The following is a 13382-nucleotide window of genomic DNA, read 5'->3' as shown; positions in this document are numbered from 1 at the left end:
TAGTAAATGATATCATTCAAATTGTTAAAAGAAACTATAAGTTAATATATTAATGAAGTTGATTTGATAGATTTTGTTTGTGTAATTTATTTCGAATTATTTTACTCGATGTTTATTAACTATAAAGATTTTCAACATACTTATAAATATTTCTAAAAATAAATGGAGATTTTTTTACTTTTAAACTCACATACCGATTAATTACATTATTCGTACTTTCACTAATATCTTAAGAGTTAAAACAAATTATATGTTTTTATTAAAGTCATAACCAGTGGCGTACACGAGAGGGATATGAGGATATGGTTTAACTCTATAAATAATATTAAAAATAATAAAACTGAAAACTTCAATTACTTACATTGATGCATCTGTATAAAAATGGTGCTATATATTTTTATTAATGTACTTATACTTAAATATATACATATATTTATATATTTAAATATACACATATTCGATTGGTTTTCGATAAGCTAAGTTGTATTAGTCTATGAGTAAATGTATGATTTCCGTTTACATATTGGATTGAATAAATATGATTTGGCAGCCAATAATCTCGAATCGAGTTCCCAATAAACAATGGTCTGACAGCTGTACAATTGTACTTTACCCGAGCTCTGATACCTGCGAGGCACGTGGGTTAACGTCTCCGAGAATAATAATCACGTATATTCACGTGTAATATTATATGTACACAAATTAATGCATTAGTTACTTTATAAAATTATACATATATTGATTATTTCAAACATTCGATTTAATATAATTAAAATATATTTGTTAAACGTTTAATGTTTTATTTGAATGATTCAGGGAATAACTCTTAGTTTAAAATAATATAATCTTTGATACAGTTTTAAATGCTATTGAATGGGGAAACTGAGAATCTCTTATGGAGATTACTAGTATATTTTTAAAAATCAAGTCTATATCAAACTTAATATGGATACTTTTAAAGTTTTAAAAATTAAAGATAAATAGCAAATAAAAATAAAAAAGCTTAATTTAATTTTCTGCATGATGAAAAATGTACTATAGTCAATGTTATCATTATTACGTGATGTATCATATATATATATAACCAACAGTCCAAAGTCTATAGGTTAAATAGATTCCAAAAAAAAGCCCACTCCCCCACTCCCCCATTTACACTATTTACATTAATCATTAAAATTAACGTTCCTGGTTTTTTGCAAGAAAAACTAAGATTAGTTAAAAATTAAGACATGTATAAATCCATAATTTAATACATTTTGTTAATAAAATCCGCGTAACCGTTAGTTTCCTCCATAATATAATCTTTTCATTGAATTGAGACATGTAGAGGCTGTTGTCTCTTCATTTAATTTTTACTATTTCCATATCATTTCTAACGAAAAGTTTATTAGATAAATTATACAAAATTAAAAATTAAATCATACATTTTCATTGGTGTTTGTTTTAAAATTAAATTTTAATATTTTTGAAATTTCTATGAAATCATCAATATCAATTTTTTAATGTTTCTTTATTATTATCATTAAAGTTTTTCAACTTAAGTAAAAAAATTATTCTATCTAACATTACATTAAATAAATGAAGATTGAGTTTATTATTCTCTTCGTATGTGTTCTAGCAATTAAAAACTGAATTGACCGCCGAAATATATACTCAACGATCTACATTTTAAGTTATTCAAACACATCTACACACAAAATTCCGATTATAAAGAAACGCTTAATATTTGCTCTGTATTTTATTTCAATTTTATGTTTATAAGCATTTACCATAATATCATTTGAAATAAATTACAGAAGGTATATATTTATACCTGTCACATATATATTTTATAAATTTAAATTTTATGCGTCACATTATAGTGTATTTTATGTATTTCATTACACAAATTATGACTCATCGACGAAAATTAAGACAAACCAATACATAATGGTTATGCAGAATTATACACGTATGTACTTGTAAAATTGTTTATCGTCGATGACGGTTAGTATAGTATATATTTAGTTATATAATAAATAAATGTAGATTTATATAAATAATTATTACTAATATATATGGGGTCCCGCAAAATTCTGCACCAGACCCCGAAAACCATCAAGCTTGCACTGTTCATTACATTATATGTATAAATTGTATTTTTCGAAAAATGAAAATAATTGTATTTAAGTTTCGATTTTATTTTTTTTATGGAACTAATGATAATCGATTGTATGATCTGTATATATACATATATACATATTTTAAATGAATGCACATTAGAGAAATAAAAACTGTAAATATGTGTAAACAGGACAAGTGGAAGTTCGGGGTCTGTGTACCTGAACGACGCATTACGGGATGAAAAACAAATGGCGAACATCAGTTGCTATATACAGCAGGACGATTTCGTACGCGAACTACTAACCGTTAGAGAGTCGATGACGGTGGCTGCCCATCTCAAGTTACCTACTACCATGTCAACTCTATCTAAAGTCAGTCTAGTGGATGGTATTCTAGAATCATTAGGATTAGCCATTCACGAAAATACGATTGTCACACGGCTTTCCGGAGGCCAGAAAAAGAGACTGTCTATTGCGTTGGAACTTATAACCAATCCTTCAATATTATTCCTAGATGAACCTACTACGTAAGTATATTTATATATTTAAGTTACATAACATATTTCGTTGGAAATTTTAGAATAAAATCATTGTTGAAACTCGTTCAATTTTTGGATTTGAATTAAATAAAAAGTTTATATATTAAATAAAAAAGTCTATAGGTTATTAGTTGAAGTATATTAATCTAATTAAAATTCACCGTAATAATAGTTTTCAAATATGCAATGGAATTGTGTATGTTGTTTGTAAATTAAGATTATATCTCATAGTTTAGTATTATTATCTAATTAATTAAGTATGCGTAAATATTATTACAAAAAAAATAACATGCGTTATTTAATTTATTAAAAATGAAACACCGGTTTATTGCAGTTCTAAGCCATAAAACATGTTCTGATTCAAAATTATTTTTACAAAATTTTTCCATAAGTCGGTCACAATTTACGTTTTATTGAAAGTCAACGGTTCTGATATTACATATTCGTCTAACTACACTATATGTGTCTTCAGTATTTGAATATACTGTATTAAAGATTCATATAACCCAATTAATCTCGAAGGAAAAACATCATTAAAATTATTCCATATATTAAATATTTTCAGTTTTAAGGTTTTGGTTCTACGAATTCGTATTTTTCTCTTTTTTTTAAAGTAGCCCAATTTATGTAATTATATTATTAATTGTCAGTAATTGTTAATATCTAACTGTTATTATAATAAATGTACTGTACTAAGACGGACTGATAGGTCTAGAAAATAACAAAGCCACAAAACGAAATGTGGCTTTTTAAATATAGTATTAGTATTTTTAGTTTTTAAATGTTTTAAAAAAGTTAAATTTATTATTGTTTTGTAAACTGATTTAATACATTTTGAATAGGTACTCTAAAACAAAAAGAATTTATTTTTAAACAATTCATTTTTTATTTATTATAAAATAATTTAGTAATTAAAATTCTTATACCAATTATTGTATAATATTATGTATAAAATACGAGTGAGTTCGTTTTCCACCAAAATCGTACCCTTCCTTTTTTGGCCGATTCACTTTTCGACCAAAACAAGAATTTATGTAATAAATTAAAAATAATATAATAATGATATAAGTACAATGTTTGATTATGATAGAAACTACTATAATATATTAATGACGATTGAGGGTTTTACTCGCGTAGCGAGGTCTTAGGTTCACTTACAGAGCATAATCCCATTTGCAACAGTATCAAGATTTGTACAAAAACTAGGTTAGGCTTAGACTATAATTCCCCTTGGGGCAAAGCCCCATTCCTCCTAAAAGTGCCACGCAGTGGCACTCGAGTTAGTGAGTGAAGCCGGCAAGCGTAACGAGCGAAGTCCTAACATTTTTAAAATTAAAGTTCTGATTTTTTGAAAAAAAAAATGTTAACAATTTTCATTACGATAAGAGATCAAAACTAGATACAAAATATCGTTCTCTTTTATATTAATATTTTAATAATTATTGACAAAAATTGTACATTATTATTTTATTATTTTAAATTTGTTATATACATTTTTGTTTTGGTCGAAAAGGAAATCGGCCTATTTTATATTTGGTCGAAAAGTGAATCGGCTGAAAAGGGAAGGGTACGTTTTTGGTCGAAAATGGCCATGCCCTGAAATACACTATATTGTTGTCTTAATTATTTAATGTTAAAATGGCACTATAATATAATTAGTTAATATAATAATGAATGAAATAATGCTATATTTCAAAATATGGCTAAAAAAGATATTATTTCTTGGAAGTTTTTAAAATAACACCACGGAACTTCCAAAAAAATTTCAAACACAATTGGTTATACTAATATTTGGCTGAAGATAACCATAAAGTATTAAACATTAAAAATGCTTTCTAAAATAATTTACAATTTTTGATACATGGCCCTGACAGTGCGATGTGTTTGAGTCCTTTTAGTAAATGATTTTTTATGATTTTAATCCTGATTTATAGATATATATACGGAATTACACAATATAGATAATATTTCGTAAAATGGATACATAAACTTACTATATATATGTTATTTTGCATTATATGTTGTACTACTATAATTTAACGTGTTATAATGTTAAAATTTGAATTAAGTACTGTTGGTGACATTTAACAATACATTGTCAGGGATATCTTTAATTTTTTTTTTTTAATATTACATTTAAATATATGCTATACTTTGATGAATTAAAATATATTAAGCTTATATAAAGTCCAAATAACGAGGAGTAACCAATATTCGTTCATTTTAAAACTTTAAATTAGTTTTAATAAAACGACATTACATTATAGATTCTATACTTTTTGTATAATGTTTTAACTATAAATCATATTTTCTAATATGATTGTTGAAACATTATTTCCAATATTTTACGTTTAACAGAACTTATTTTTATCCCTTTATTTAGTAATAAGTGTAATATTAATTTAATTATCATTGTTTTCCTAGTGGTTTAGATAGCCTATCGTGTAGCCAGTTAGTGTCAATGATGGTCGATCTAGCACACAATCAAAATCGTACTATAGTATGTACGCTACATCAGCCCACCGCTTTACTCTTCGAAAAATTCGATCAAGTATACGTAGTGACTTCGGGTCAGTGTTTATACCAAGGTCCTCCTCACTTAATTATTCCTTATTTTGCTGAGCGGACGATAGTATGTCCACCGTATCACAATCCAGCAGATTTCTGTAAGTATACAATATTAATTTACTTTTAAATAACTTTAGACATATGTGTAAGTTACGTAAATATGTTAGTCCATCTGATAATAATGATTAATTTAACAATTATTTAATTAATTACGTATGTAATTTCATACATTTTAGAATGATAAAACTCACTAGATCTTTATGCTGATTGAAAAAAACGATAAAAAATATGTATGTGTTAGTCAGCATCGTATAATATTATTTAATTTAGTTTACGTATGAAATATTTTTTAAATTTTTTTAAAAATTGTTCTTTCGTGTCACTAAAGTATTAAAATTATGATCACTTTTAATTTTTGTTATTGTTTTAGTAATTGAAGTGGCTATTGGCGAGTATGGTACTACTGGTCTGAAGAAACTGATTGATTCAGCTCCGAAATACATATATACTAATGACCAACATCATTGTCATAAAATTTCTGGTAATGAAAATTCTTAAAACGAAAATAGTTGGTTATCATTTCGTTTTAACCATATGTTTTATTAATTAATGGTATGCAAATGTTTTATTTTTGTAGACACGTACCAGAAAAACAATTCAACGGACGAAAAATCATCAATTAATATTAAACAAGTTAATAGGCCTCCATCTTATTTACAGATCTATCATTTATATTTACGAAATATAATTATGTATAAACGAAACAAAGTGAGTATATTAATATATAACAAAAATGTTGTTAGTTGGTATTGTAAATAACATTAATATGTACATATTAAAAAAAAAATTAAACAAGAATATTATAGTCTTTTTGTTTAAATTTTTTATCTATAAATTATATAGTAAATACGTGTTAGTCTAATGCATGTCAATTAAATGCAATAACAAACATAAATGTTTTTAAAAAACAATCGGTTTTCTGCCTAGATTATTATGATGATCCTTGTACCGAATAATGAAGCTTTTAAAATTTTAATTTCAACAATAACAATTCGCTTCGCTGGCTACGTTTCCAAAGATATAGGAAATTAAAAATATTGAATGTTTTTACACAAACTAACGAATTTATAAGTAAAAAATGTATTAATTACATGATTAGGGACGCGCAAATAATATCGGTATATCGATATTGTGGTAAAAAATTTCGATATTTATCGTTCGTTATTTTATAACATAAATATATATTTTTTTAAATAACATAAATATCATTTATTATATTTATACAGGGCTATATTTAAATGTTTGCGCTCCCGTACACATAATTTATGCCATCCCTTTTCCTCCTCAAGTTAACATTATTATTATAGTAGGTATTACATTAATTATTTCATCCATGATCGAGATTTATTTAATATTTTGTATACATTAAAACATTTAATGTTCAAAGTATGTATTTCAATATTTATCTAAATAATTATGAGGAAAATAAACTTTGAACAACGTTTGAAACACAAGCCAAAATTAAAATACTCGTAAATTGCAGAAAAACCTTATCTATAACGACTACACCAGCCACAAACACGGAAACTCAAACTAAAAGTTGTCCATCTAAAGTAAACTTACCTGAAAGCAATGATGACATCAAAGTGTGGTCTTGTATCAAACATTAATAGGTACATGATTAACATGAAAATTATAAAATATTAAAAATTAAAGTATTAATTTTCCTCAAAAATGGTTCATAGTAGCCAGCGTAAAATAATTGATTCCGATTACTAACAGTTATGCGTCATTTATGTAACACGTAGACCGGTGGTATATAGGTACAAACTTAATAGAAAATATATATCTATTAATTTTAGTATCTTACCACTTAAAGCTCTTAAGTTAATATTTCAAGAAGTACCTTTATTAAAAAATAACTGAACTTACATAATTTACTAAATTAAATAAAAATATGAGAAGAAATTAATACACACAATAACTATGTATAATTGGATAGGCACTATAATCATATGTTTCAAAAATCGTATATTCTATCAAGACTGAAGAAACTAGAGTTGTATAACTTAACTCCATTAAACTAAAAACTTTAAAGTTACAACAATGTAAATAGTCCAAATTGAAGTTTTAGAAGTGTAATGTTATACTTTATAAGTTAATTTATTTTAATTGATGCATTGTCAGATAGAAAACACCAAAAATACATCCAAATACATGGTATGCATTTTTATACTGTAAATAGTAATTCGCAAAATAATCCTATTTGCCAATATACTCCTTAAAAAATAAATTAATACCTACAACCTCTAAAAATGCTTATTAAATCAAGGTTAAACCTATCGAGAAAAATAAATTAGGTTTAAATATATATTGAAATATATAAAGCATATATAAAAACATTGTATACAAGGTAATAATTACTAATAAACTTTAATAACTATTTGTATTACTTTGAAATCAATACAATAAAAAACATGTAATTTTCTTCAAATGTTTTTGTTTTACAATTGTGTTAGATAATTTTAAATTTATTTTAATACAATATTACAATAGTATTTTTTTGGCTTTTATAGAGGCGAATTTATCAATGATATTATCAAATGAAATTGTCTTAACTACATATTTTTCTATTGATAATATAGCCAGTATATACCAGTATGATGAAACGATTTTGACATATTGTTGATCCAAAATAATTTTTTATAATTTTTTGCTTGCTGAAGCTTCTTTCACAAGTAGCTGTTAGGAATCGTTAAAAATATTCATAGTTCCACATCTAAGTTCAGATATAAATACTGTAAAGAGTACTGATGAATATGCTTTAGAATATCTATTTTTGTAATCTTAAGTTATTTTAATTTTTAAATGTTGTTAAGTTTGGTATATCGTACGTATTATTTAACAAAATAATTAAACAAATTTAAATAAATAAACATTTTCAAATATTTCGTGAAAAATATTACATAAGTAGTGTTGAAGTTTGCGCCCCTCTTAGAATTGCGCCCCTAGCCCATGCCCTCTTACCCTGCATTAAATATGGCCCTGCACCCGCACGTAAAACAAATGTCCAAAATGTAAATCAAATAAGTTCAAATTTGAATTTCTTCAACTTATGAACTAAAACTGTTATAAAAATGATAAAAAAATGTAAGATCATAGCTAGTTTAGTTAAATTAGTTTAAGGTTATGGCGCATGAATAATTACACGTCTATTCCATATATTGTCTCAGAGTAAAATTTAATTTACGAATTCCAGTTGAATCTTCAGTTGCGGATCATCGCCCATTTATTAATTGGTTTAATTTTCGGATACCTATACCGCGACGTGGGCGACGATGCGTCGACGATACTCAGCAATATGGTGTTCATCTATGGTACCAATTTATTTTTGGTATACACCGGTCAGATGGCTGTCATCGTATCTTGTGAGAATAATATAATAATAAAGTAGTGCGTGTGTTCTAACAGTTGGTTGGCCACGTATACGTGCATCTAGTATGTATTTGTATGTAATATCAATGTTATCGTTTGTTTAGTTCCGTTGGAGTACAAAGTCTTGAAACGAGAACATTTCAACGGTTGGTTCACTCTTTTTCCGTACATGATATCGATACTACTGGTCGAAATACCGTTTCAGGTAACATTTAAAATACAAAGATAGTTCCACAATCAGTTTTTGATTTCTCGCGAACTCACAGTATACTTTTAAAAGGTCGTAAGGCGTTTGGGCACAGAACAATATTTTAAGCTAAAATTCGGAAGTACGATTGGGAACACACGTTTAGGTACACTTTTTTTTTTTCAGACCCCAAAAATCAATACAACGTTTGGGTACATAATATTTTTAAATTAATATTACGTTTAGGTACACATTTTTTATATTAGAATAATTTAATTTGCTTAGGTATTTATATTTATTTATTTATTTTATTTTTTAGAGCCTATTAGCGTTACCCAGGAGACACCGCGAGGAGGTTGACTCTTAGTCTCCCAAAATGTATTTACTTAACTATATTTAATTTTTTTCCGGCAAAAAGTGGACTGATGTCATATAGATAATTCCTTATATCATTGTCAATTTTAAACTCATTATATTTTTTTAAAATATACTCAACGTTATCTGAATCCTCTTTTCTTGTAATATTTTTTATGTTTTTCTTAATACTGCATATCTTTAAATAAGTTTCTTCTTGAATTTCCATCAAGGTATTGATTATATTAAAACAATTTGGATGGCTTGTATTAAACTGACTATTAAAGTCTCTATGAAATGCTTCGGGCCCATTTGTTGTCCTAGGATCAGATTATGGACCTTCTGTCCACATATATGGCGGAAAATAACTATTTTCATCAACGAAAGTCTCTTGAATATAATCCGTAAATGTTTCAGCGTGGACTAGTGCATCTGACAATAGAGATAAAAACCTTTGCTTACCTCATCGGGCGATATAACACTAAGACCAAAAAAACTTTGAAGCCATTTGTATACTTCGGTTTTTTGCACGTAATGCTTATGTAATTCTCTGTAACTTTGTATTCGATGAAACCTGGCTTGACTCAAATGAAAACGATAACCTGATATTGAACAGTTTTCGAAAACTTCTAATACTGCATTGTAGGCCGCTTTCTCAAAGTCTAAATCAAGGCTGGTCATTAACGAGTTAAAAGTTAAAATTAAGTTAATTTTAATTAAGTTAATTAACTCTTTCTTTTTTTACAAATTAACTTTTAACTTAATAAGTTACTTTTTTTTTAAGATTAACTTATTAACTTTAAGTTAATTTTATTTAAAATTATCTAAATTAAGTTAATTTTAGTGCAAAGAATAATGAAAATTATTAAATGAGGTTTTTGGTACATTTATAATTTACTATTATAATATGAATTTCCTGTAGACGAAAATAATATGAAAAATAACTTTAATAGCTATTATATTTTATCATTATATTTTTATAATATTGTTATTGTATAAACACTATAAATTCATGGAAATCCTAAGAATATTCTGTTAAAATAGTAAATACCACGAGAGCGAGTATTGATGGGGGATTAATCACAAAACAACTGTGGTATAATTTCCAATATAATTTCATAATTCAACTAGCATGTGTTCTGTTCATATCTCGTTAGAATTTATAATATATTGTTATTAGTTTATTACTTTATTAGCTTATTATATTTCTGTGAAAGTTTATTATTTCTTTATTAATTAATTAGTTATTTATAGTTATTAATTAGCTAGTTAATACTTATATGTATTATTTTAAATTTTCTCAGTAATTTTCTTGAGCGTAAAAAAACTAGTATTATGTGTGCAATTTTTTATTTTTGCAAATTAGATAATTTTAACTTTAAACTAAGTTAAGTTATTTTTTTCAAAGTTAACTTTTAACTTAACGAGTTAACAAAAAAAATATAAGTATTTTTTAATTTAACTTAACTTTATTATTTTAAAATAACTTAACTTAACGAGTTAAAAAAAATCGTTAACTTGCCCAGCCTTGGTCTAAATGATTTTTTTTAATGTGTAAAGGTTTTTCGTGGAATTGAAAAAATTATTGTCTTATTTTTAACCATACGTCAATGTAAGCTTGTTGAGATTTTGTTTCCATGAAAATATATATAATTAGTAAATAGAATCCATTTATGTATACATGTATCGTATACAGTGGCGTAGCCAGGAACTTTTTATGGGGGAGAGGTTCAGCAAATTTATATATATTTAATCTTATCAATATAATTTTGACTAATATTTGTATTGATCTCGGTATTTTTAAATCTGGTTGACTTTTTTGACTCAGGTAAAAAAAAAATAATTAATTTTTCTAGTCTTCTTATTCGTTAGAGAATTTTCCTATAATAATAAATAATAATAATAATAATAATAATAACAATTTAGGAACTAGAAACCAATATAGAAACATAAATATTAGATATTAGAATATTTTCTGTCCAATCACTTAGGTATACGAAAAATTAAATTTTAAAAATATCTTACCATAAGGGAATGTTTAGACGTCTTGGAATGATGTCAAATTAAAATAAAACAAATATAATAGAATACAAATGTCAAATATAAACGAATAAACGAGTTGTAAGTAAAACAGTGAGATACCAACGGGCAACGACCAACTATTTACTATTAATTATTAGTTTTACACAATAAGGTGCTTGTGTTAAATGATCGGCGAACCAAATATGCAATAGGTATACCCAAAATAAACTTTAAATACAGACAATAATATCGATTCTATCTCAGCTATCGGGACTATACGACCGATTTAGAGTCAACCGTTGTAGAAAACCTAAATAATATGTTCCCAAACAAAAATTATCAAAATAGTAGTAAAATATCTAAATATGATCATAATATTATGATGTGTGTGTGTGTGTGTGTGTGTGTGCAGCGTGTGTATAATACGTTTATAGTGTTTATACAAACTATTAATATGATTTCCAAATCAAAATTCTAAGATATAAAAATATTAAAGAAAAACACCGTGTTTCATGTAAAAGTTAATTTACCATCTCAGATTATATGGGGGAGGGGGGGTCTGACCTCCAAACCCCCCATGGATATGCCACTGATCGCTTACATTTGAAGGAAATGTTTAAGCGTGTATGAAAAAGTACCGTCAGCAAATATATGTCATGCATTATTTAATAGTGACAAGTTACTAGCAGTCGTAAAAATAGGAATACTATCAGCAGATTCCATAAAACAAAATTGCTCACCATTTAAAAAAAAAAAAATCAGTTTTTTTATATATCATAGCTTTTGCTTCTAACAAAGACTTTAGAATTTTAGAAAATAATTTTCTTTGAGTATCGTACATACTTTTACGAAATAAATGCCCGTCAGAACGAATGAGATTACCTGAATCTCGACAATTGCGGAGTTCTTGTCTCATGAGTTTGTTTGGTTTCGCATTTAAATCTGTAGTTGCCTTTCTTTTTAATACTAACGTTTCTTTTTATTTTGTAACATTTTCTTCTTCAAGAGCTTCGTGATTGTTTCTCCATGAATCGAAATTACCCATTTTAAATTTTGAGATAATTTTGTTGTTATGTTATACTTACGATTAGTACAACGAAACATTTTACTGCTTTTATTTTTCTAAATTCACCGAATTTAAAACGATCAATAATCACACACTTTTTACCACGACGGGTTTCAAAAACTTCAGTAATACGATTATCCATTATTTCGTACCGTTCACTATGACTTTGTAAACACAACTGAGAGTTGAGACACTGTCACACTGAGCGAATTTGTAAAGTTATATATATATATATATATATATATAATATATTGATGCAGGCATAATAAATATTATAGTCAATAACAACTAACAAGTGTATAAAACGTATAAATTCGTAGTCGCGATAATATTAACGGTTTGGAGATTAAGTATCGAGCAATAAATGAATATACCACTATTGTAGATTACGTATTTATGGCGTGTACCCAAACGTGTCTTGTTATGTTTATTCAAACGTTCTCTGATTTACCAGGTAAAAATATAAAATACCTTTTATTTTATATGGTCAAACGTTATGTTTATTTGTATCCAAACGTATTGGATTTTGGGTCAATTTTCGATTTTGTGACCAAACGTTCATCGCCCTTTTAAAAAATCTACTTTCGTTGAATGCTGTTTAATGCGGCTATTCTTCTTTGCAGATTTTATGTTGTCTAGTTTACATTATACCGTCGTATGTGTTGACCGGTCAACCGATGGAGTTGATGCGATTTAGTTACTTCACCATATTTCTAGTGGTTACTTCTCTAACATCGCAGAGTACTGGATTCCTGTGCGGAGCTGGTTTACCAGTAAAGGTTAGTGTATTTTAAACATTTACGTACATACGTAGTGAAAAGGTACAGTTTGTAAAATTTGTACTTTTCAAGAACTTAAAGGAATTCCGAAATAACTTAACTGCAAATAAAATTAATTAAAGTTTTGGATAATGTTTAAACATCGTTTGTAACTAATCCGTTGTTTATTAATTTTGGTTTCTGTGATTAATAAGATAAATTAATAATTGTCGTACACAGTGGCGCACACATGATTTTTTTTCGGGGGAGGGGAGGGGTCAAGGTAAAAATATAAAACATTTTATAATTAAATTATGCAAATCCTAAATATATTTTGACTTAAATAACAGA

At 26.6% G+C, this 13382-nt stretch overlaps 1 protein-coding gene across 3 annotated transcripts in view; it reads left to right on the top strand.

Moving 5' to 3' along the window:
* The window catches only part of LOC112685003 (ATP-binding cassette sub-family G member 1), a 30603-nt gene that overhangs the window by 16437 nt on the left and 784 nt on the right, over positions 1-13382 (top strand). For all 3 annotated transcript variants that reach the window (XM_025556751.1, XM_025556750.1, XM_025556752.1), the window contains 7 exons: positions 2294-2629; positions 5066-5307; positions 5640-5750; positions 5847-5977; positions 8469-8637; positions 8749-8849; positions 12897-13052. In XM_025556751.1, the coding sequence (XP_025412536.1) occupies positions 2294-2629; positions 5066-5307; positions 5640-5750; positions 5847-5977; positions 8469-8637; positions 8749-8849; positions 12897-13052 (1246 nt within the window). The remainder of the gene's footprint in view (positions 1-2293; positions 2630-5065; positions 5308-5639; positions 5751-5846; positions 5978-8468; positions 8638-8748; positions 8850-12896; positions 13053-13382) is intronic.

The sequence above is a fragment of the Sipha flava genome, unplaced genomic scaffold (assembly GCF_003268045.1).
Source record: "Sipha flava isolate LNK unplaced genomic scaffold, YSA_version1 261_pilon_pilon, whole genome shotgun sequence".
NCBI lineage: Eukaryota > Metazoa > Arthropoda > Insecta > Hemiptera > Aphididae > Sipha > Sipha flava.
Note: the sequence above shows the minus strand (reverse complement) of the source record. Positions and strands in the feature narration are given on the sequence as shown.